Source organism: Cottoperca gobio, chromosome 4, assembly GCF_900634415.1.
Source record: "Cottoperca gobio chromosome 4, fCotGob3.1, whole genome shotgun sequence".
NCBI lineage: Eukaryota > Metazoa > Chordata > Actinopteri > Perciformes > Bovichtidae > Cottoperca > Cottoperca gobio.
Window position 1 is genome coordinate 5009369 of NC_041358.1, and position 25712 is coordinate 5035080.

A 25712-nucleotide genomic window follows, 5' to 3' on the forward strand; every position below is an offset into this window, starting at 1 on the left:
ATTTTTGTGAATGCAGAACATATGATCGTATCAATGTAATGAAAAGACTAGCTACAGTAAATCTCCTGCTGCTCTTTGAGTTGTAATGTTTTACTTTAGCCAATGCAAAGCAGTTCTTTTTATAAGGCTTTTAAAAATACTATTTTACATTACAACCAGATGTTTCAGGCTATAATTTTCTCAAAAAGTCGCCGGCTAGGATTCAAAACCTCAAGTGCAGTGTGTTCTTAGTACATAGTAATTAGTTCTTCGTTTAGTGAAAACAAACCCCAGAGCGTTGAAGGTAAGCTTCGGTGCAGATTTCCTGCACTCTGTTCAGGGCCACATAACTTTTTTTAAATGTACAGGTTTTTGCAGGTTACTTACTCATCCAATACATGCGAACTACATGAATTGACAGATGGAACATCAGCAGCCATAAAACTCGTGAAGTGGATCGTTTACAGATGGCAAAACATTTTGCACCACACAGACGGACAGCATTTCTTCTATGGCCTTCTTCACCTCAGCCCAAGCAAAACTCTGTTTGTTTTTTATTGTAATGTTGGTTAATCACCTATATTGTTAAAAACCTTTTTTAGGCCACAAATTGCAATTTCTCTCGCCATTGAATTTCTAAGATATGTGTAGGCTTTTATAATCTTTGTGTTGGCATGGTGTTGAAAATAATGATTCCTTTTTCCCTGTTGTTTTTTCTTTCAGCCAAAAGCTATTGGACAGGCCCTCCTCTCTGAGGTTTTCCTGAGAGGCAACCTCATAGAGAGTGATTACTTTGGCCTGGAGTTTCAGAACATGCAGATGAACTGGGTACGTACACCAGCAACTGTATCTTTTGTTTCCTGTTTGAAAACAACACATTGCATATCCAGGAACTGTCAGGCTAAGGCATCCAGTGGCTTTAAGGGTCAAAGTTCACAGCTTGTTGACAACATGACTTGCAGAGGGCAAAAGATGAACTTCTTAGTCATTTCTCATTTGATCTTTATCTTTCTACAGCAATGCAAACTGTATGTATTGTTTTTACTAGAGTTGAGCAGTATATGATCTAGGAATATTTTTAACTCGTCTGGCACAAATGTCAGACTTTCCCGTTTAATTCCTCCAGAAACATTAGTGGAATTCATTTTATTTTTATAAAGCAACAGAAGAAATAGTGAACACTGTGTGTACATCTTCTTCACAGAGAAAAAGCTGGTGTTGACCCATTGGCTTGTTAGTCTATTCAACTGCAAGAGCATTGCAAAGCCAGCCTGCATATATACAATACATTTGTAGCTCTGCAGTGTGGTTTTCAAAGGAGCTTTCACATGCCAAGAGTCGAGCACTATGTTTAAAGCACAGGCTGGCAGCAATATAAAGAACTAAATGCCTCCTAACAACAAATAAAAAGTAAATGACAATATAGGTAGAGTAGTTGCAGTTTTAAAGGGAAAGTTCCCCCTTACCCCCAAATTAAAATGTATATTTTTCCTGTAGTACTGTTTATAAATCTAGATTGTTTTGGTGTGAGTTGATGGAGATATCAGCTGTAGAGATGTCTCTCTTCTCTCTAATGGAACTAGATGTCACTTGTGGTGCACAAAGCGCTGAAACACTCAACAGCAAGGTCTCTTTCCAGAAATCCTGATCAGGTTACTCAAGATAATCCACAGACCTTGTTTTGAGCAGCTTCCTGTCGGAACTATTTTCTTTCTACCAAACTACACTCGCCAACTTTATCACCGCGCAGAAGCAAGTGTGCATCTACTCATGAATGAGAGGCTCGTGCTCACTCGTTGGCGGGTGTTTGTTAGAAAGAAAATAGTTCCTACATGTAACCGCTCTCAACAAGGTCTGGATTATCTCGAGTCTTGCTGTCAGACATCTCTACAGTTGATACCTCCAACACTCTGCACCTCACACCAAAACAATCTAGAATGATAAATAGCTTTGCCAGTAAGAGCAAAAATATGTATATTTTTTTTAATGATAGAATTGCTCCAAAAAAAGGGCAGAAGCATTGTTGCCGTGTTTTTTGGTTTAAAACCATCAGTAGCCGGTCGAGTTGTTAAATCAACAACAGCTAATATAATTTGTGTCATCTGATTGTTTAGTTGCATTCATCTGATCTTGTCACAAGCCTGAACTGTTTATAACATTAAACATCAATATATTTTGTAACTATAAACTGGGAGAAAGATTTCAGCAAATATCAGCTGATGTCAATTGTTCAATATGTGGGTCTGGACCGAGCACATTCCTCCCTCAATCAGGCCCAGATGTACCAGGGCAAGCAGGCTCCTCCAGTGATGCATTGAAGCCAGTTTATGCCCACAACATTTGCCACATCACTCTACTATCATGGAGACTTAGCGTACAACCACAGTAGTAAGGGAGTCATTCGTGGTAGAGCTGTCATCATCTGTCACATTTTTCTAAAGGTTCTCATAATGTGAAGATGATGCTATTTATTTCTCTTCAGGTTTGGCTGGAAGCCACAAAACTGGTTATGAGACAAGTCAGAAGTAAGTGAACTCAAATATTAGCTCAAATCCCTCCTAATGAAGATGTATTTGTGCACTAAGGATTTGGTTTCATGTTTTTTCAGGACCATCAAATACGCTTTTTAGGCTGTCTGTGAAATTCTTTCCTCCAGACCCTGGTCAGCTGCAGGAGGAGTACACGAGGTCAGTCACTGTAATTTCCTACTGGATATTACTTTTATCTCATGCATGTGTAGAGAGGCTTTAAAAAATACACATTTCTTTTTTGTTTTCCTCTTCAGAAAAGCTCATGCTTATGATTTTCAGGACATTACAATATTTTTTTAATGAAATTCTTTGAATGCTTTTGCTGCAGTAAGTAACAAATGGTGTCAATGCATGCATTTATTTTTGCTTTAACAACAAACTCAAGAATGAAAACTCATGAAAGATTCAAGGAGTTATTTTGTGATGACCTGACATTTATTTACCTATCATGAACATAAACGATGGACCTAAACCTTTGTTGTGTTTTGTTTTTATAGGTACTTATTCTCGCTGCAGATGAAAAGAGATCTGATGGAGGCCAGGTTGATCTGCACAGAAAATACTGGAGCCCTGCTGGCCTCTCACCTTGTCCAGTGTATGTTTAAGCTTTATTTTTACTACAGAACTTTGTTCTCCAATCGATACAAAATGTAGTTTATTTGATTTGGAGGATATCGTATTGCCTTTTTATACAGAGGTTTTTCTCTTATTTAATCTACTCGTTGACATTAATGGGGTGGGCAAAATAATAGAAACACCTTCAACTATAATACAACAGCACCAGAAACTGCAGCCTCCAAATGATCAAACTGATGAATCAACACTTCTATAAAACTGTTTCAACAAAACCTGAACATTATAACCTCCATGGTGGTAGGATTTATTGCAGGACTAATGCACTGCATTAAGTGAAGCTAGGTGTACCTAATAATAAAGTGATAACTGAGTGAAAGTACACGTACTACAACATATGTTGTACTCTATCTTTTGTATTTTAATGTGAAGGATTTATGAATGTTATCATCTGGTGTAATGAACACAATTATTGTAGTCATAAAAGAAAGTAATATATCCAAAATTATTAGTCCCATCTTTCCAAACTCATTGAACTTGATAGTTAAGCAGGCAAAACTTCATTTCTATAGCACACCGTGCTGCAGATGTGCTGCAGATGTGTGAGCTACAATGGAAGCCACAAACACTATGTGGATAGTTTAAAGCTAAAACAATAGAAATAAGTAAACACAATTAAAACTGACTCATAAATAAGACATGCGAGGTAAAACCTTTCAGAACGGGTATTGAAAGAATTCCAACAATGAAGATCAGCAACAGACCATTAGGAATTAATGGAAAAAAAGTAAGAATAAAATAATAGGAAGTTGTTAAAGCATTAGTATTGGTCTAAAACCCTATGGAATTCAATGTGCACACTCAAAATAAAGCTAATAAACTTTGCTTGATATACTTTTACCATGATGTACCCAGAAAAAAACTGATGATTTGCTCTTCCTTTAACCACAGCGGAGATCGGTGACTATGATGACGTAGCAGACAGGGACTTCCTGAGGATGACCAAGCTCTTGCCTTACCAAGAGAAGGTGCAAGAGAGGATCATGGAGCTCCACCGCAGGCACCTGTAAGTTGCCCCTCTGATCTGTCCAACACCTCGTTTCTTATGTTGAGCTAAAGCTGTATGTTGTTTGTATTTCTGCATCCACCTTTCCATTACCTGGCTGTGGCTGCATCTTTTCTTCCATGACACTCTTAATCTTTGATTACAACAAACATTCGAACATGTCAGTTTATGCCTAACCTCAGTAACTAAGTTAACACCTCTTCCAGCTGCTTTAACGGTTATGTTAATGCAATTTAGGAAAACATTAATTGCTACACAGTCACTTCTTATCACTACTACAAAATGGATCAGCTGATTGTTCTGAGCTGCTGACTGGCCACTTCTGCTCACCTCTCTTGAGCACAGTTCATCTTTTTTTCTCTCATGGTTTTCCTGTCCTCTCTAACGGACTTCCTGGTCATTTTTAAAAGTAGCTCACAAGCCAAAAAAGTGTGGGCACCCCTGCTCTAGAGAGTAAGAAGAGTAAATGTGACTCTTTCTACTCCTGACCACATGTTAAACCAGTTTCAAGCAAGTTTTCTGTGACGTGGACACGGCTCGTTTCAGGACGAGGGCTGTCACGGTTTGACCTTGCTCCCAAGCAGGGCCATAGTGTTGTGGGTTAGAGTGATAATTCTCTGCCCTTAGAAGGCAGAAGTAATGCATTATAACTGCGTTATCACAGCACACCAGAACAGTATCATTGTGAAACTGCAGTATGACTTCAGTGAGAGGCAACACCAGCTGTTGTAAGAAGGGAACAATAATACACAGGCCCACCTCTCTGAACAGTTGAGTTTAAATATGCCCATCATGAGTGAATATATTGTTTTGAGTGGCAGATTTATAGAAGTTTGATTAAAATGGAAGCTCCACAGAGCAAGTTATGTATTTCTTAAATGATATACACAGTCAACCCTTATTTTAGAGATTGAGGCCCTTTCAAGATTTGTATGACTCTTCAGGTATTCCTTGACAAGTAGAGAGGCACCCATACATGTCCTATTACTGTAGGAAGCATCATATCCCACAGGGTACCTCATGAATGACAATTTCTTTTGTTTTGTGGCTTCAAACACAAATGTTTAGTGTTCACTAAGATGAGTTAACTGAATTGAGACAACTGTGTTCTTGCTAAACCACCATAATAAGAAGTCCAGGGTCTCACAAAATCCTTCGCTGCCTTTTCCCACCTCCAGCCTCCTTGTTAGCTCAGTACTATCCAATGACCAATAGGGACTCTTTTCAACCCAGTGTATTAGGCGGCTCTAAAGACCTTTTCTAATCTCCTCCCTTGGTTGCCAGTGTGGAAGCACAAGTGGTGAGTTCCCTAGCCTAATCCCCTGCTTTGGCCGGTCTATTAGCCAGAAGGCCAGTGAGGCAGGGGAGGGCCCTAAGGAGATTTCACCGCTTAACGGATGAACAAAATTAGAATGTGGTGATGATTGGATGGATAGGTCTTCCTAACATGCTGTTTGGTTGTAATCACATGGTTTTAAATAATGTCGTCTCAAATCCTCGAAGTTGTAAGAGATTTAAGGATACAGTACTCTGCAAAGGAGTCGTTATACCATCTTTCTTTACATTTTATGTGGTGAATCAAAAAGAAAAAGAGATTGCCAAATGGACACAAGGCTCCAAACTATTGCTTTATGCTCCAAAATCTATGTCCATTGGGATTTCTGAACCTTATTGGTCAGAGGAACACAATGTTTTGTGTGTGGGAGAATACAGAATCAAACTAAATCTTTCAGTATTGTTGTTGATACTAATTAGTATGTGGCCAACTGGTATGTATTATCATGTACTCCTGGAAAGTATGGGCTCAAACAGTTAATAGAAAGTTAATTCGTTTAACTAATTATGTGCTGTGGTATGCTTGTGCATTTGAAAATGTGGTGGGATATTGGACGTGAAAGTTTATTTATGCAGCACAGTTCATAAACAAAGTCTGTTCCATGTAAAGGTTGAATAAAAGAGGCTATGTTATATGTTACTATGTTAGTCCATTTTGATACATAGTTTATTTTGCATGACGAGGACAAGTTGTGTTGATGTGTTTTTTCCATATTGTCTACTCCAGGGGCCATACTCCAGCTGAATCAGACTTTCAAATCCTGGAGATTGCCCGTAAACTGGAGATGTATGGCGTTCGCTTCCACCCAGCGGCTGACCGGGAAGACACCAAAATTAATCTGGCTGTTGCTCATATGGGCCTTCAGGTTTTTCAGGTGACTGTTGCTGTCAATTTTCTGTGTGTGGTGGGCGTGACCCTTAGTCCCTAAGAATGAGGTAACTGAACTGAGACAATAAGGTTATTTCTATTTAACATTCTCTTTTTCTCGCAGGGCAACACAAAAATAAATACCTTTAATTGGTCAAAGATTCGCAAACTGAGCTTCAAGAGAAAACGCTTCCTGATTAAGCTCCACCCAGAGGTTCATGTAAGTATTAAGGAAGAGATTAATGTCTTCATTCAGAAAAAGCCAATGTTGGATGTCTGTTATTTTTATCTGCTTGTCTCAGAATCCACAACCACTGAGGAGGAGACTGGTTTAATGTGGGAGTTCATTGTCTTTCTCTGTATGTTTTTAGGGCCCCCATCAGGACACACTCGAGTTTATGATGGCCAGTCGTGATCAATGTAAAATCTTCTGGAAGATCTGTGTGGAATACCACTCATTCTTCCGTTTGTTTGACCAACCCCAGCCCAAATCCAAAGCTATCCTCTTCACCAGAGGCTCTTCCTTCAGATACAGGTATTACATACTGATGTAAAAACAAAAGCATATGTCATCTTTAATGCTTGTTTATAAGAACCTTGGGGTTTCTTAAGACAGCGTTTAGGACCATTAGTTAAAAACAAATAAACAAAATGACATAGCTGGGGAAGGCGGGTAATGTTCAGAGAAAATGTAAGACTTTAATCTTGGAATACATGGCATCTGTGGTGTGATGAGCTTGCTCCAACCTTGTAAAGGAAAGCAATGTGATTTTTTTTGACCAATGACGCACAATCTTTCCATTTCCGTTTTGGGACTTTAATCTCAGAATATCCGATTGTCTTTCTTGTACGTTTTTACAGAGTTTTTCCTCTGAACAATACCCCCCTCCCCGGCTCAGTTATTATTCTACAATGGCCCTCGTATGCCATGGTAGTTTTTTTACAATGAATTATATATTTTTAAAAAATCTGTCATAATTCAGTATTCTGTGTTTTAATTCAAAACTCTTTGTCAGTGGAAGGACCCAGAAGCAACTTGTAGACTACGTCAGGGAAAATGGAGCGAAGAGAACTCCATACCAGAGGTGTGTGTTTCTATATACGATGCATGTATATATGTTTATTCTATTTCACAGAATGAATTGGTAAGGTACACAACTAGTCTTTCCGAGTATTGACTGAGAAATGTTTCCACTCTGCATGTTATGCATAAATGTTTTTTTGCTCAGGAGGAACAGTAAAATCCGAATGTCTGCCCGCTCCTTCGCCACAGATGTGCCAAAACAGGTCAGTGGTGGTACAAGGTGCTACACATGAAACTAAAACTTTCAGCATATTGTACTATACTGAATAAGCTATTACAATTCTCAATTACTTTCTTCCCTCTTTTTCCTCCCTCTGTTTTCCTTGTCCTTTCTGTGTTACATTTTTTCAGAGCTTGTCATTCAATGACAGTTTCAGGGCCCCAGGCTCCCCCTCCTCCGCTACCGTGTCCTTCTACCCAGCGCACATCTCTAGCATCGCCCCGCGAACAGAACTCCAGACGCAGCCTTTGGCCACACCCAGCCGGTCTCCAGCGCCTCCCCAGCAGCTTCAGTCCCCTCTGCAAGCTGCCAGACCCCCCAGCCCTCCGAAGGAAGAACCTGTCAAGACTGCTTCCCCATCTCACTTCACTTTTCAAGGTGCCCCTAGCAATCAGGCAGCAGGACACTGCAGCCCCTCGTTTGTGTGTGTAGAGAGTGGCACGTCAAAATCACAGCTCTCCAAAAATGGCAATGAGGATAATGAGCATAGTGGGAGGAGGGGAACTGGGTGCTCGGTGGGAGGGGGCGGAGGGAGGAGGAAGGGGGTTCTTACACCTGAGGCTTTTGAGGCGGAGCTTTTGCGTACAAAACAGAATCTCATGTTCTCAATGGCCAACTCGCCGCTGCACGTCACCGAGGAGTTCATAGATGATGATCCCACAGAGATTTCCTTTTATGGTGGGGGGGCAGAGGCCTACTCTTTTGGGCTTGATGATAAAGTAGATCAGTTTGATTATGTGGAGGAGTCTGACCTCAGTAAAAACAGGATCTTTAGTGTGGGTATTGAGGACCTGAATGGGGATACCAATTCCTTCCCTGATAGTATTGTCGGTAATTCTGAAACCAGCTCTTTGGTTAATAACCGCTCTGAGTGCAGCTCCCTGGACAACCTGGGGCTCAGCTCTGCCGGCGAGTCCATGTCAGTGGCCTCCTCGCTTCGCCTGCCAGGCTCTGATTTCCAGTCAGAGGCCAGCTCCATGGTCAACTTCCCGGCGTACTCTGAGCGATCCGAGAGCAGCTCTGCTGTGCAGTTCAGTGACCTGGTAGAGCAGCTCGAGCAGCTCAGCTACCCGCCCACGGCCACTGAGGGCTCTGGGAACGGCAGCTCGGATTCTGACTCGGACTGGGGGTCTGACAGTGTCCTTCCCCCCGAGCAGAACCTGTTTTACAGTAATCCGCTGACGGGGGCCAGTGGAATCGAGGGTTTCCTCCTTCAGTGCCACAACTTACAGGCCATGACACTTGCAGACCCCTCTGGATCCCCTCATATTAAAATGTAAATCACATTGTCACAGTACTTAATGATGATAAACAGCAGGTTGATCCAACCTTGCAAAGTGAAGCAATGTGGTCCCGTGACAAAAACAACCCACTATTTCCGGCTTCTTTTCCTCATGACTTTATAGTCATTCATGTTTTTTCTCAGAAATGTGAGTTTTTCTTGTAACGTTTACGTTTTAAAAAAAATCCAATATTACCCTCCTCCCCTAGCGCCTTTTTGATTATAATTTTTGTAACCTACAATGGCGCTAATAAGGCCTAGTACAAAAACACTTTTGACATTCAGGAAGCTTGTAGTAATTGTAAGACAGATGACAAATATTGGTGTGAACCTGTAACAATGATACACTGCTGGTATCCGGTTATCTTTATGTTTATACTTGGATTAATTTCCAACAGCCTGCACTCCCATCTGCGTTAATGCACATCTCCGCAGTGTACACTCATTAAGTGTCACATGCTTTAATTTTTAGCTTTCTGTACTGATGAGTGCCAGGACAGATCTTCTGCTCCATATGTTGGTTTTCTGCAGCAGCACTGTTTGTATCAGTGATTTGACCTGGTGTACCCCTGCCATGGTCACTTTCTGGGGCTTTTTTATCACTTCTGTCATCTCATAAAACTTGGCTCATCAGCTTTTGGCCTTACTTTTCATGAGATTTTTGGATGACAGTCTTTCTAGTCTTTGTCAGTTGCCTTATCTTCATTTAACCTATTTAGAGCAAATGTTAATTATAGTGGAATCCCTCAAGCGTTTCAGAAAATGAAAAACATTTTGTGCTTTTACTCTGGAATCTTTATATCTTTTTAATACATGTTTCACGTCATTTAAAACACTAATGTACACACTGGCATGGGAATGTCTTGTTAGATTTGCCTTCCATTTGGTGAATACATAGTCATTTAACTCAGGATGTCAGAAAATAATGTTCTGCATCCACCTTCGCATGGCTTAGTAGTTTCAATTTAATGAAACAGATGTAGAAATTATAGGACATTTGTAAGTAATGTAGATCTTTTTTTTTTTTTTTTTTAAATGATCATTTCTACCCATATTTTTATCTATAACTTGACCAACAGGTAAGCTTAACAAATGTGATATTTTAATTTACAAAGTACTTAACAAATATATCATTTTTGTTACAAGGAAAAATGTAAATCAGCTGGTTTTTAAATCTCATTTCTCCGATGGTACTACAGTTTTCCTGTAAATGGTAATCATTAATCTGCCTCTAATCTCAGGGTAAATTCAAACAGATAGTTGTCCAGGTTCAGTGATCCTCAGGCCTCCTGTATGTAAAATGCAAGTCCTGCCATGGCCCACTTTACCATTTACACTTCTGTGCCTCACTGACATCTGCTGGCTGAAGTCGTTGTCAGCATTTTTCACTGGAGACTAGTCCACAGCATGTAGTCTGTGTCATGTAGGTTCATGATGTCTGAAGGATAAAATACTATTTTAGATGCCAACTAACATTTTGCCTCGTGCTGAGTGAAGTTAAAGAATGTAAGCAGTGTACTAATGAGCGATTAACTACACTGTTAACACCACTCTCTACAAAATGAATGTATCCTCTTAAGGTTATGTAAGGCTTTGTGCTCACGGAGCAAACAGAGTACAGCAGTACATCCTAATTATTCAAAGTAAGAATGCAGCGCTATTCAACATTAGGAATGATCAATGTTTGTAACTTGTAGGAAACCCTTTGGACGTAGTAGGTAAGGCTTTTATTGAAGCATCGGTTCACAACTAGATGTTGATGTTGCTTTGTCTTGTTTAATGTGGCCTTTAGCATGTTTTGGCTTTCGTCAGTTTACCAATAAGGTGTTTGTTTGTTTTGTTTATTGGAAGGAAACGGGGCTCTTTTGCACATCAGCTATGAATTTCTCTGTACTTTTATATTAGCTGGATTTTTTTTCATTAAGTATCTGTATAGGAATGATAGTTTGCTGTCACGTCTTTAGTCGCTAACACACTAGCATGCACTAAGCTTTTACGAAAAGTTAATACTGAGTTGATATCAAAATAATCAGTATTTAGTTTTTTCCTTCACTGATGTAATTTCCTCCTCGACTTGCAGCGTGCAATTATTTTATTTACTTTAATCTGAGCGCACTTGAATCTGTCAGAAGGCAGACTTCACTTGGCTTTTTGCAAAGTTTTCCTTTTCTGTACAGGTTAGTCTTTTTGTATTGCACCGCAGTGGCTTTAGCACTTAGTTTTGTGTATCTTTGTGCGTACCTCTGGTGTACGTACCGTTTACTTTTCAATAGCGTCGGCTGTTTCCGCTCAACATCTATGAGGGAAAGGGGCTGTCTAAATTAAGTTTTTCTCTTTTGCAATTAAGAGGCAATTGTTAAACACTCACTAGTTCTCATTGTCATTTTGAAGGATGGCAATAGCCATTTTATATTTTTGCTTATGAAAACAGTGTGAACTGTTGTTTCTGTGTCACCTTGGAGAGCTTTCATGTGCCATCAGTTACCTATTAGACCGTGTGGACTCGGTTTTTCTTGATGGCCTTTTTCTTACTTTTGCCTTTTTCTGCCCTGTGATTGTTCCCACATCTCAACTAAAGATTGAATTAATGACGGGCTGATGATTATAACCAGCTAAGCTAACTGCACTTAGGCATCAAGTAATCCACACTTAATCCTGAACATGTATATTTACTTATTATAAACAACCTGTACTTTAATGTGTATATGTTTTTACTCTCGAATAAAGTAATCACTTTTGGGTACCATCAATGTCAGACTATTTTTCAGATGCAGACTGCAAATCAAGGACACAATGGTGATGTCATTCTCTCTACTGCTTTAACAGGAACCACCAGTGGTGTTAGACATGCTCCTAGTGGGCACAATGAAAGAATGTGCACGGTCCAGATCATGAAGAATAAAGTTTACCTTGGTCTTATAGTAATACACTAGTAGAACTTTGTATAGGTGTGCTGTTTTAGCACTATAATTTTTATGAATAATTTGAAAACTTAATGAAACTCTGCATCATCAACTTGTGAGCCCACATACAGGTCTTTAAAAAGCTGGTTTCACATGCAGGAGCAACCTGCTCCAAAATGTCATGTTGTCCTCACATTAACCAACAGCCAGTCCTTTTTATCTTCTGAATCACTTGATCTTCTAGAGAAGTGAATTATCCTGTTGGTGTGGAGTGATCTTCAGTGTAACAACATTAGAAGATGAACAAGGAAATGCACATTTCATTTTATGTTTGAGGCAACAAACGTGTGTGTGCTGTGGGGGGTTAGGTCGGACTCTAACTCCAGCTGAGTGTGTTGGCACAAAGCCTGTCCAAACAGGGAGCACAGTCATTGCACAGCGAACCCTCGTCTTCCTGCTGTGAAGCCCTGCGTCTGCTCTCTTTTCCCCTCCTCGTGTCATTCCCTGTGGGAACAAACTATAAACAACTATTTGCCCTCCAGACGAGCCACATTCCTGATAAGTCTTTGCGTGAGCAATTATTTCCGGGTCGAGTAGTGACTTTTTTTTTTTCTTTCCTCTTTGCCTCCCCCCACTCCTTTTTTTTTTTTCTCTCTCACTAATAGAAGTGGAAGAACAGCTGTGGTGACCTGTGACTCACTAAAGAGGGTAGCCCAGTATTTCATCTGCGTGTTTTGTCTCTGGATTTGTTGTGTAGCGAAGCTCGCGGGCAGAACAAAAGCAAGAAGAGCCAGTTCTCTGAAATGTAGCCCGAGCTAGAGAGGGCTCTGAACACAGTGGCAGGGGGAAATGTTGGAACCATTAGTATTAGGTATTATTAGTATTAGGAACCTTAGTATCCCCTTTACTTTGTGGCCAATGTGTGATGAACCATTCCACTTGTTTTTGTTAAAATGTGCAGAATGTTTTTTTTTTCCTCTTCTGAGAGGAAATTGGATAATTGTATAAAAACAGGTTAGATAAAGAGAGGCATGTATGCAACATATTATTATAGCACTGTTATGCTATTGTGTTAAGTTTGACTTCTTGTGGAGAGCATGTGACTTAAACTCCACATTTCAAAAGATCTTGTTTGTCCTGTCTTTGTGATTCTCTTATTGTTCACCCCCTAACCCCTTGCACTGGAATCTTGTTTTATTTATCTGGCTTGTATAATTTTAAAACCTAATTTTATACAATTTGTTTACATTTCTGTTTTCCTTCTTCCACAGACTCGGTGGTGGACAGCCCTCAGCTCTCACCCTTCACTTCCAAAGGTCCCTCCCTCTGCATGTCTCCCTCCTTCCAGATGTCGACCCTCAGCCTGCCGGGCCAGGCCTCGTCGCCCCTGCAGAGTCCCATCCTGAGCGAGGTGGGCAGCAATGCCAGGCTAGAGGAGGAGGAAGAGGGCAGGAAGAAGGTACACTGCCTCAAAGCTCCTTAAGAGTAGAAATCAGGGAACCTTTGTAATTTACGAGGGTATTCTCAAAGTCTTTGTTAGTTTAAAGAAGGGAAAGTAAGATTAGAATTTTGTCCATCACTCAGTTCTGAAACGTGTCCCTCCTCTCCCGCAGCGATATCCCACCGACAAGGCCTACTTCATTGCCAAAGAGATTCTGACCACAGAGCGAACGTACCTGAAAGACCTCGAGGTCATCACTGTGGTGAGTTGATTTTAACTCTATTTCTATTTGTATTTACCAATACAGTGTAGTAATAACAATAATGATAATAATTCTCTGTATGGCATCTTCATACAAGAAATGCAGCTCAAAGTGCTTTGCGGTAAGAGAATTCGATGGAATGAACATAAAAACAGGGATATAATGCCATAATTAATGTTAAATAAGAGAGTACATTTAAAACAACTTGTAAAAATAAGATCCAAAAACAAAAGTTGGAAAATGAAACTACTGAATAATAAAAATAAAGTTAGAAATATTGACACATATTGCACATGTACATCAATAAACACTGCAGCAGCATCAAAAGGTGCACTTTCTTCTCTCGTCTGTTCTCTTTTATCTTTTCTACACATCATGTGGTCATTGGAAAAAAGTAGAAGCCTGAACTGTATGCTTTTTTAATATAATGTGCATCAGAGGATAACATAACAAATACTAATAAATAAATGATGATAATTAAGTTCATAGAAAGTTTAAAAAGAATAAGTACAACAATTATTTTATGGAAAAAAGCTATAGCCTATACCTTAAAGAAAATCAAACAAATGATGATCATAAGGATTTGTTCCATCATACAGATATTAATGATGTCACTCCAATCATCGGCTGAAGGTATTACTAGAGATGTGCTGTTTGCCTGCAGGACACTCAGAAACTGGTATTTGAGTTATTATCTGAAGGCAGAGCACTAACGCTGTACCCAAATACATTCTCAATCGTCCATTTTTGGAAATGTATTGTATATAAATACTGTTTACAATTCACTCCTCAGCCTAGTTACAATCCAGCTCACCTGCAGTAACCGCACTAAACTCCAATGAGTCTCATGATATTAGACCGCCATGCTGTTAATCCTGCGCTGATGGTTCGACTGACAAAATCAGACTCAACTCAGAGGATTCTCCACTGATGATTAGAATAATCAAAGTTTAGGGGGGGCACTTCTACAGGCCAGCTAAATCTCTTTAATTTAAATGTAATTTTAACCTAAAGTACTTTCAGCAAATCTTTATGATCCTCTAGCCAGAGGGGGCTTAAGGGCAGAAATCAGAAAACATGATCAGGATTTGCTTTGTGTGACCTGCGGTGTCTTGAATAGCTGGAGGATTGTGTTTAATTAGTCTTTTGAAGAAATATAACTTTACAAAATCTGAAGCTTTACATTGTAACTTGCATAAATTATATTGTCCTTCCTCTAGTACACTTAGGTTGCTTTCCCATTTTGGTTTGATATACAGTGAGTTACTTTTTGTTTGTTGAGATGGTTTTATAGTTGCCTGTATAACAATGTTGGGCTACTTGGGTTTTGGAAACTCTTTACACTCCCCTGATGAGGAAACAGGATGTTAATCCTTAAGATGCCCAACTCATAAAGCTGACTTTTCATACATGATCAGGAGTACACACCAGTCTACCTATTAGGAGAGTATAGGCATCAATATTGGGTTGTCCCTCTGCTGCTCCCAGTGGTTTCGCAGCGCTGTGGTCAAAGAAAACGCCATGCCGGAAGGCCTGATGACCCTCCTCTTCTCCAACATCGACCCCATCTACGAGTTCCACCGAGACTTCCTCAAGGAGTTAGACCAGAGGCTGGCTCTCTGGTACGTTGCTCCCTCAGTATTTCTCTATGTGATAAAGATTTGTGGAAGCCTCTGATGCTAATAAAGACAAAATCTGCAAATCCTCAGGGAGGGACGTTCTAATGCTCACGTCAAAGGGGACTACCAGAGGATTGGTGATGTGATGCTGAGGAACATGTGTGCTCTAAAGGTGAGAATGACCTCTCCTTTATGTTTGACCGACGAGCAGAACGTCCTGCATTTCATGCTGTACGTGTTTTATCGTCATCCTTAGGAATTCACCAGCTTCCTGCAGAAACACGACGAGGTGTTAACGGAGCTGGAGAAAGCCTCCAAGAGGCTGAAGAAGCTGGAGACGGTCTACAAAGAGTTTGAACTGCAGAAAGTCTGCTACTTGCCCCTCAACACATTCCTGCTCAAGCCCATCCAGCGCCTCATGCACTACAAACTCATCCTGGAGAGACTGTGCAAGCATTATTCTCCTAACCACCGCGATCACGACGACTGCAAGGGTGAGTTTTCCGTATCTCATGTCCTCCCACTTATTCCTGTTAATTATATGACACAAGTCACCAACGGTCACAAGTGAGGGCACGCACCTGTACATCACATCGCTGTTAAACCTACATTACATTAACACCTGCTCTAACTGAGACCGCAATAATGAGCTTAACTTGCACAGCCATTTTTATACACATGTAGCTAGATGTGCTTTGTATCAAATCTTAAGGAAAATTGTATAAACATTTAAAAATGTTTTATATAGCAAACAAAAGAGAAATGTTTAATAATGCTGGGACCAGACTACATGATACGTTAGTTTTGAGAGTCACTGTAAGATGATCATAGAGTACAAAGTTGTTGGTGCGGTGAGGCGGAGCAGTAAAGCCCCTTTCTGACCAACTGACGTTCACATATGTAATTATGGTTTTATGACTGAAAGTGAACCGTTCATTGTCTCTTAGTTCAAAGCTTCATTCACAACGTTGACAATCGAATACTAAATCAACATGTGAAGCTTCTTTTTGTAAGCTGATATGATGTCGTCTTATCTTAGTATAAAGGTAAAATAAATATGTTGATGGTATAAGAGTTGTGTTTACTCTTACTGTGGGTTTAGTAAACTCTTTCACTGATGCTTGGCTGGAGACTTGTATTTTTCTTTCAATTATTATTCTTAGAAATATGTAGTGTTTATAACTTTTTAATAAAGAATTTCTACAAATGAAGGATTGGACTGAGTGAGTTTCAGAAATCATTCTCTCCTGGCTGTGAGATGGTTAGAACACACTGATGGAAGTATTTTTGATTGACATAATTTGTTTCCTTGCAGAGGCTCTGAAGGAAGTGGCAGAGATAGCCACTCAGCTCCAGAGCAGTCTTATCCGCCTGGAGAATTTCCAGAAGCTAACGGAGCTGCAGAGAGACCTGATCGGCATAGAGAACTTAACAGCACCAGGCAGGGTGAGTGCAGTGACACGGAGCAGAGGCTAGGGGGTGCTGGGAAACTGAGTATCTGACAGCCTTCTGTTTTTCAGGAGTTCATACGAGAGGGGTGTCTGTACAAGCTTACCAAGAAAGGACTGCAGCAAAGGATGTTTTTCCTGGTTAGTACAAAACTCTAATTAAAGCTTTAGCACTTAACAATATAACGTACTTAAAGATGACTGTTATGTTTCTGTTGTCTTTTCAGTTCTCAGACATGCTCCTCTACACAAGCAAAGGTGTTACAGCGACCAATCAGTTCAAAGTGCATGGCCAGCTGCCCCTCCACGGCATGATCGTGAGTGCATAAGTTCCCCTCTTCTAACTTTAGTCCCTCGTTGACCTTCATCCCTCCTGTAGAGGTCCAACTACAGATCTAGGTACACTATTAGAAGAATACCTGATGGTGAGATGTGTGATCTGATCAGTGTGGCAGTGTGTTGAGAAGGGAGGGCCTGGGTCTCCTAATTTTGCATGTCTTTGTTTTACTCCTGGCTGCAGCTCATAGTGCTGGATGCACCGGTAAGTATTCTGAGCTCTGCCAGCTTGGATGCCCAAACCCTACCCTTCTTCTCCCATGCTTGTGTAGAGAAAACCACCACCAATGGCAGATTGCTCAGGATGCTTGCAAATATTTGTAGTTGTATATCAAGCCAAAATCCAACCACGGTCATCTCAAATGATAAAATCTAAGCTGGATATAGAGACGTTCCTTCCTGACAAAACTGATAACTGTGTTATGGATTTAAACGAGAGTACTGATGGAAGGCTAAATGAAAAGAACATGAACTCATCATGGTTTACCTCCACACAGATGCTCCAGTAGAGGCCCTTCAGCAGGTCTGTCTGTGAGTCAGACTTTCAGACTGTGTTCCCCCTTTATTCCTGAGCTTAAAGGGATAGTTTGGATTTTTTGAGGTGGGGTTGTATGAGGTACTTGTACATAGTCGGTGTATCATCTACAGTAGATGTGTCCGGCACGGAAACTGAAGCCGTTTTACTACGCTCTCTTCAAAGCCACAAAACTCCATTGAGTCATGTTATCCAGCAACTTCCATGTTCTGCTTGCTAAAATGAAGTTGTCAAAGGAGTCTGGTGGCTTTGAAGAGAGCATAGAAAACTGCTTTAGTTCCCCGTCAGAAGGTCTGACAGCAAGGTGAAGCAGAGAAAATATTCTAAATATAACGTACACTTGATATTAATGTTTTTTAGGGTGGCCTTAAAGAGGCTAAAATGAATTTTGCCGCCCCCCCCCCCCCCTGTAAACTGTAACCATCCCTTTAAATAAGTTATTGTAAACAAATGTGTTTAAGATTGAATGCTTCCGATGTTTGGCTAATGTTTTCTGGGTTTCTCTTTTATTCGTAGGTTGAGGAAAGTGAAAACGAGTGGTCAGTTCCCCACTGCTTCACCATCTACTCTGCTCAGAGGACCATTGTAGTGGCTGCCAGGTGAGGAGGGGAAAGAAAATTTCAACTGTAGTGTTACTGTTAATAGTATACAGGGAACCACATATATTATGACTATATTGTGATATTTGACACACTTTAAGGGATGGTTCATATTGTTTGACTATGTAGAAGTACCTCATACCACCGTCCTTCAGAGTATGACTTACACAGGACCTGAAGCCGTTAGCTAAGCTCTCTGCAGTAATTTTACCTTGCAGCGGTAGACCAGAAACTCCCGTGTTCTGCCAGGGTTTTTCTCAAAGGAGTCGTAATAACATCATGTTGTAGTTGCACACAACTGGTCACTGCGTTTAATTCAGTGCCTGTCCTGTTGTCCGACGGTATGTTTTTTGATTTCAGCTCTAAAGTGGAGATGGGGAAGTGGATTGAGGATCTGAACTTTGCTATTGACATGGCCAAGAAGTCCCAAGAGAAATCCAGCATCTTCCTTGATGCTGGACTCGTCGATCACTCCAACCGTAAGAGTTTCTGTTGCCTCAGTATTACCTGAAGATGTACAGTAACTGCAGTACTGATTGAGTCGAGACTTCTCCTCCGCTGAATAAGAAAACATATTTTTTAAGCTTTTTCCTTGGGATGTAGCGGGCATCTAAATGTAGAGTTATCCCCTTCCTTCCCTCCAAACAACTTCCTGTCCCAACCCCTCCTTCCCCCTCAGGATCGTCTGATGAGGTTTCTCTGGAGCAGGAGTCGGAGGATGACATGAACTCCTCCCGTACTTCACTGGACAAGCAGACGCACCACCGCGCCAACACCACCATGCATGTGTGCTGGCACCGCAACACCAGCGTGTCTATGTCCGATCACAGCCAGGCTGTGGAGGTACTCCTCCTCCGGCCACATTAAGACACGCCATTTACAAGTTTGCACACTTCGAACAAGTTTGCAAAAAACACAGACTATAAATAAGTAGTTAATGACATTCCTCGCCACCGCATCCTAGATTGAGAGAAGCAGCTGTCGTCACTCTGGGGCCAATCTGTGTTTCACTTCTCTTTCTAACCTTTCACTTTCCTTTTAATGCCCCTCTTTCTGTTAATATCCTGTGTCTCCACTGTTTGACTAAAGCATGCTCTGAAAGGCTCTTTGTTCTTAATTTCTTATGCACTTGGTAGGATGTTATAAGGAACAAATAAACAAGGGACTTAGAAAGATCATCCTGGCAAAAACCTTTTTAACCTGTTAAGTCCTAAACACAATTTGGATCAGACTTAGATAATGGATCACCAGATTCTTTTCTCACTTGCCTCTCAGGGCATATGTGCATACAATAAATCATTTCTCTTACAGATTCTTACTCCCCAGACCTGGAGGACTTCCTAACTGCTCTCTTTCCTCTCAAAATTAACATGCTAACACTTTCTCGACACACTTTGTTCCTTTCTGTCTCTTCACCCTCTCAGTCTACGGCTCTCCGGCTGTCTCACCAGAGCTTCCTCCTCGCTATCTCCTTGGTCAGGGCCAAAGACCAAACACCATCACACACGTTTGCTGGTACCGAAATCAGAACCTCTCTCTCACTGATTACCTGCGCATGAACCAGGTACTAGAGCCATGATAGAAAGTACAACAATTGGACCTCTTGTAGTTATGTCCGAAGACTCGGTAGAAAGCACAACTGAGTAAAAACGGCTAATTATGTATTTAATCACATGTTGAAATTCAATGAAAAGCAAAGATTGTTCGTGTTTTATTGAGGTTTCACGCTGGTTTATTTATCGATGCATCACATTTTATCCTCCATATATAAGGAGATACAAAATCAAAACAGAACACACAAACGTCCATTACCAGAAGACTCAGGAAAACATAAACATTTCAAAAATAATAATAATAAGGGAAAATATTAACAAAGAAAACGCATAGCTCTCAGGTTTGAGACAGAAGTGAGTCGTCCACTGAGATGAGCAGGAACACGTGATTAGAACTCCATGTTGAAGTTAGAGCATGCATCAACACAACAGAATAATACACAAAAACATTCTATGTAATCGGTGCAATATGTCACAACCAAGCACTCTCACACAGCCACAAATCCCTGACTGAAACATCAGCTACCATCATTGACTTATCACTGCGTCTAACCTTTTGTATTTCCTATGTAGAACCAGCTCTCGGGTTACCTCCTGAGGAAGTTCAAGAACAGTAATGGCTGGCAGAAGCTCTGGGTCGTTTTCACCAACTTCTGCTTGTTCTTCTATAAGACTCACCAGGTCAGCAGACACAACCTGAGATGTATTATTTCTGCTCGAGTGCCAGACATTTAAAACATTAAGTGAGGTGAGTGGCTTTGTATTCAGAATGCGTCTCTGTTTGCAGGACGACTTCCCGCTGGCCAGCCTCCCCCTGCTCGGCTACACAGTGAACACCCCCGAGGAGTCTGACGGCATACACAAGGAGTACGTCTTCAAGCTACAGTTTAAGTCCCATGTTTACTTTTTCCGGGCGGAAAGCGAGTACACCTTTGAAAGGTAATATGACTTGTTTCTAATCCCCAGAACATTGTTGTACATTCCACAGGTTAGTACGGAAGTCCTGAGAGTCACGTGAGAAACTCATTTCGGCCACAAGATTTTCGATATTACAAGATATTTTAGCGCCTTGAGATTGCTTTTAGCTTTGAAAGGCGCTTTATAAATACAATTTATTATTATTATTATTATTATTATTATTATTATTATTATTACAAGAGACTGAAGTGCACCACTATCACATACTCTAAATAGGACTAAAAGTATTCATGTTGTCTTCCAGGGTAGTTTTCATTTCAATAATTTGGACACACCTGCTCATTCACATTGAATGAGCAGCCAAACTTTTGACTGGTACTGTACATTGTGTCAGCAAGTTATGGAACATAGCTGACATGTGGTGCACATAAGCCTGTAGCTGAAATGGTATTACAACAACAAACACTGGCAACCTTTTTTCCACCTGTTTTAATTTAGAATTTAGAATTATCCAGGTAAAATGTGTTTTCACCTGCTAAGTCATAAACACAGCTGAGAAAACTATTTAGATAAGACTTAGAAAATGGATCACCAGATTTAATTTTTTTCACTTGCCTCTCAGTGCTTCCGTATTTCAGCCTTAAAGTCGCACAGTAACGGTTTTAAAACTGCGTCTGCTGTCTCGTCTTCACAGGTGGATGGAGGTGATCAAGAGTGCAGCCAGCACTACGGGCCGGATGAGCCTGCTCATACCCAAAGGAGGTCCCATGGAGATGAACGGAAACTGAATCCAACGTCATGTATCTGGAGGCTGGGCCTTCAGGACATGAGAACAGACGATCCAGTCTCGTGTAATTTTCATGTCAAGTGAAGATTTGTAAAATAACAACTGGAGACTGAAAGATACTGCCAGTTTAAGTGTTAACATTTCTCAGCCTACGGATTTCATTCTAATGGTTCTGTGCATTTTTCTTGATTAATGATCACATTTGTTTCAGTATACAGGATATATTGAAAGGGAGACTTGTACATTTGATCAGTTTTTGCATGTATAGCGCTCAATTGGGCTGTTCACACAGAGATGATGGGAAATACTGTTATATGGGACCAACTCAACACAAAGGGCTTAACTTCAGGCTTTTTTGACGGACTTTTCTCTTTAGCACATGATGACTGAAGCATGGTTGGGCACAGATGATATACAGTATGTGGAAAATGAAGGTACATAATGGTATGTGCTCTCTGCATTGTACTTTGAAAGAGTCAGAGGTGTGTGCGGGTGCGTGTTGGAGGCGAGCAGAAAGTTCACGGGATGTTGAAATGAGTAGAAGTCGTTCAATGTATGGGGATGCTTGGGAAGTCAACATTTCTGAGTGTTTTAAGAATAACCCTGTATGAACTAATGGAGTAAGCCGTATTTATTTCTGAGGCTTTATTTTCCTGTTAAAGGGAGGATGCAAAGGATGTTTCAAAGGTTTAAAAGGAAGCTGATCTGCTTAAATGTCCTGATTAGTTGAGCAGTGTTATGGCCAGTTTGATGCTACATTTCTCTCTTCAATATCAAATTGATCCTGTTTTTATTTTTGCATTGGGATAACAACTTGTGGAAATATTATGCAGTGGTTACTATAGTGTTTACTCGGTGTAAAAGGTTGCAGATCAAAAAGCGAACCAGAAGAACATATTTTGAAGTAATTGTTGGTGGTGATGTCTCGCTAGGTGTCGGACTGTTTTAGACAAATGAGAGTTGACTATGGGAGACACCGATGACTTGTCAGTGACTTAGTGTGCTACTTGGTATTATTTGATATATTGTTTTGTATGAAGACTGGAATCCTTACCCTCTTTGTGTGTGTGTGCGTGGGGGGGTGATTGTGAGTGTGTGTGCGTGGGGGGGTGATTGTGATTTTGTGTGTGTGTGTGTAAGCCACTGGAGCTGTAATGTTGGGTGATGATGGAGGTGTTCTCCAAACCATCTGACATTCTGTGTGTGTAAGAGACTGACTGTTGCACAGTTAACATACAGTATGGTACTCCTATTTATTGTTTAGCATGCCATCAGGGTTGTGCTCCTGAATGCCCCCCATGTAGTCTTCATGTTATTCCATTGAAAAGCTAACAAATAAAAGATTGTTTCAATCACTTTGTGTTGTTAATTATCACCTGTTTTAGGTACTGTGTGTTGCAGATTCATCAGATATCTAACACATGTTTAGTGGTAGACTTTTATATTTTAGGTATTTACCCAAAGTTCCTTTATGCTACGCTTACAACATGCCATTGTGTTTATCAGGTTAACCTCGCATTTCAACATATATTTGAATTTCAATCACGAAGTATTGAAACCATAACAATGCACTAACATAGTTAATGGTCAGTTTTTAAGTTTATATTTAAAGATATCAACACTTTCAGACGTCCTGGTTCATAGATTGGATGCATTTAACACAATGAAACATAGAGCGTGTGCTGTTATGTAACTCAAGAACTGTACTGAAGTACACATCTGAGGTACTTGAACTTCAGAGAGGAGTATTGCATGTTTTACTTCACTACAATTATCTGATAGTTACTTTACAAATGAAGATTTATGCATACAAAACATAAGGTAGTACACAAGGGCCGCCTGATCTATTAGTTAATTTATTGGAAACTATTTTGATCGTTAAAATGTGTTTTCTTGAAAAAACATTTAATTGTTTCAGTTTCACACTATTTCTTTTAATAAATGTAGTTTATTAGTAATAATGTTGAGGTTTGTACAGTTGGTTGGACAAAACAAACTTTGCGCTCTGGGTAATTGTGAGGCAATCTCACTATTTTCAGCATTTCTAGAAACCAAGCAACCAACAGATTAACTGAGAAAATAATCAGCAGGTGAGTCCATACTGAAAATACTTATACATACAGTTGCAGCAAAATATAAAAAAGTAAAAGAGTAGCTTCACCTCAACGAGCTAAAACAGTAAAGTCCTGCTTTTACTTTAATTCTTCTTGCTTTGAATTTTAATAACATTTGTTTTTACATTATGATGTAATGTTTTCGTGTGTGGACCCCAGGAAGAGTCGTTGTTACCATGGTACTTTTAGTTTTAATCATTTAAGTACATTTTCCTGATATAGTTGCATGGCTTTTATTTGTAACAGTATTTTTACTGGGAAGTTTTAGTACTTTTACTTTAGTGAAGGATCCGAATACTTCCTCCACCACTGGGTGTCTGTATTCTGTATCAAGACCTCAGCTGACACATGGGAAAATGTAATGTTGCTTGAGGGTTTTGTGCTAGATATTGTCAAATAAAGGTAACGATAAGGAGAAAGAAGAGTCTCACTGAGCCTTTTGATGATCAAGTTGTCAGTCAAAGTTTAAAGAGTTGTTTTAACAAGGTTCTGCAGAATCTGTTGAGCAGGCATTAACAAAGCAGGGCATTCCTCAGGCATGTCCAAACAGCGTGAACACAGGGTGGAGTGGCTTCCCCAGCATGACGATATCGCTCGTCTTCCAAGGAAATCTATTCAAACAACTTTCTGTTAGGGAGTGGAGAAGGTGTGTAGTTGCTTACTGTCAGAGTGTTTGGCTTTCAAAACAACATGGCTGCAAAGAAGTGGATTTGCTGCATGTGTTGTACTTTATACATTTACTCCACTATCTTTATCTAACAGTTCTAGTTAAGAGACCATTTGCAGATAACGATTTGATAAGTACATAAAACATGTTTCATTCCATGTGACAGAAGTGTGAGGTATGCAAGGTGTTGGTTTCAGATTGTTATCATAAGCAAACTCTATCACTGCACTCTCACTGGATTAGTGTGTCACAGAGGGAACAAATAATAACTGACCTTCCTCATTTGAAAACAATACAATGAGTAGGCAGACACCATGTGACAGTGTGTTTTCACCTTGTTTCCTGTTAAAAACACCAACAAGGCTGCATAAACATGCTGAATCACCCCACCAAAGTTACCAGACACCAAAGGATGTGTTGCAACTAGTCTGGCTCTGTCTGAAGATGACAAAATCTGCCTCATGATCACTGAAAGCAGGTTATATATCATTTGTTAAATCCAGGCTAACATTTTGTCTTAAGCATGTTTTTCACTAGCCAACATTAGCATCCCAATTACATTTTGTATCACAGTTAACGTGAATTTACCGGGCCTCGCTCTTCTCCTTCACCTTCTCGTCCAAATATGGTCACACCAGTCCACCAGCCAATGGCTGACGTCACGGTGACTACGTCTTGTTCTTATAGTCTATGGGACAGCCATGAGAGTGGTATCAATCATCTCAATTAGAGTGTAACGAGTCTATAAAAACAGTTGGGTAATGTTTTTGTGGCTCTGGCAGAGGATTTTTAAAGTCTTAGAAATGACCCCTGATGATGTCATTGTGATGTCATCAGAGTTGTTTTATCTTGAGTTTGCAGATTGAGATTCATAACATAAAGGCTGTGTTGCCAACTGGAGGCATGGAGTTTAAAAGACGTGGACGTTTACCACGCAGATAGCATCTGATGAAAAGTCATTGCTTGCATTATGGGAAATGAAAGATTTGGTGTTTTGGGAGTTTGACATAGGGTCTTAAAGTCAGAATGTCATTGCTTTGTCTACTGCTTTGATTTTGACCAATTTCTACCAATAGCCTATATCTCTCTCAAGTCAGCGCTGAATCGTTGGAGTACCTCTTCAGGCTTCTATATCCTGCCAAATCCTTATTTATCCTTATAAATGGTTCATGTGGAGTCATTTATAGTAAATATATATACACTGTTTGTAACATGTCACCTTCTAACAATATCTTATCTTTACTTCACAGCTTGCACTTGATCAATAAGTACCTCTCACACATTCTACACGATTTTGACAAACATTGAATTCTGCAGGCATACCTTTAATAGAGCCAGTTATGATTAACAGCTGAGGTACTGGGTCATGTCCTGGGAGTGTGTGTGTGTGTGTGTGTGTGTGTGTGTGTTAGTTTATGTTTGTGTTAGCATGAGTTGGGATGGAGGCGGAGGGGCGGGGCTTGCGTTGCTCTGTTTATCTCCGCCTTTGGACTTCACAATAAGTGCCCTTAGAAGGAAAGCCTGTCAGACTATGAACTGGAGAGCTTTTTTTATGCATTGAGTGGCAGCACATCTCCAGTTCATAAAAGTCA

At 40.3% G+C, this 25712-nt stretch overlaps 1 protein-coding gene across 3 annotated transcripts in view; it reads left to right on the top strand.

Moving 5' to 3' along the window:
• The window catches only part of farp2 (FERM, RhoGEF and pleckstrin domain protein 2), a 29958-nt gene extending 7264 nt beyond the window's left edge, over positions 1 to 22694 (top strand). The window contains exons 3-27 of one of the 3 annotated variants that reach the window (XR_003832122.1): positions 703 to 807; positions 2462 to 2504; positions 2588 to 2666; positions 3008 to 3105; positions 4035 to 4149; positions 6212 to 6359; positions 6477 to 6572; positions 6724 to 6887; positions 7369 to 7437; positions 7582 to 7639; positions 7788 to 8034; positions 13113 to 13300; positions 13455 to 13544; positions 15033 to 15166; positions 15254 to 15335; positions 15420 to 15657; positions 16479 to 16609; positions 16684 to 16752; positions 16839 to 16928; positions 17999 to 18081; positions 18442 to 18560; positions 18761 to 18924; positions 19506 to 19645; positions 20208 to 20315; positions 20422 to 20455. Coding sequence is in view for 2 of the 3 variants with exons in the window: in XM_029429407.1 (XP_029285267.1) it covers positions 703 to 807; positions 2462 to 2504; positions 2588 to 2666; positions 3008 to 3105; positions 4035 to 4149; positions 6212 to 6359; positions 6477 to 6572; positions 6724 to 6887; positions 7369 to 7437; positions 7582 to 7639; positions 7788 to 8034; positions 13113 to 13300; positions 13455 to 13544; positions 15033 to 15166; positions 15254 to 15335; positions 15420 to 15657; positions 16479 to 16609; positions 16684 to 16752; positions 16839 to 16928; positions 17999 to 18081; positions 18442 to 18560; positions 18761 to 18924; positions 20208 to 20315; positions 20422 to 20573; positions 21247 to 21340 (2964 nt within the window). In the remaining variant the exon portion in view is untranslated. Of the gene's footprint in view, positions 1 to 702; positions 808 to 2461; positions 2505 to 2587; positions 2667 to 3007; positions 3106 to 4034; positions 4150 to 6211; positions 6360 to 6476; positions 6573 to 6723; positions 6888 to 7368; positions 7438 to 7581; positions 7640 to 7787; positions 8035 to 13112; positions 13301 to 13454; positions 13545 to 15032; positions 15167 to 15253; positions 15336 to 15419; positions 15658 to 16478; positions 16610 to 16683; positions 16753 to 16838; positions 16929 to 17998; positions 18082 to 18441; positions 18561 to 18760; positions 18925 to 19505; positions 19646 to 20207; positions 20316 to 20421; positions 20574 to 21246 lie in introns of those variants that run through there. The other 2 variants (XM_029429408.1, XM_029429407.1) reach the window with 2 other exon arrangements.
• The last annotated feature ends 3018 nt before the right edge of the window (positions 22695 to 25712 follow it).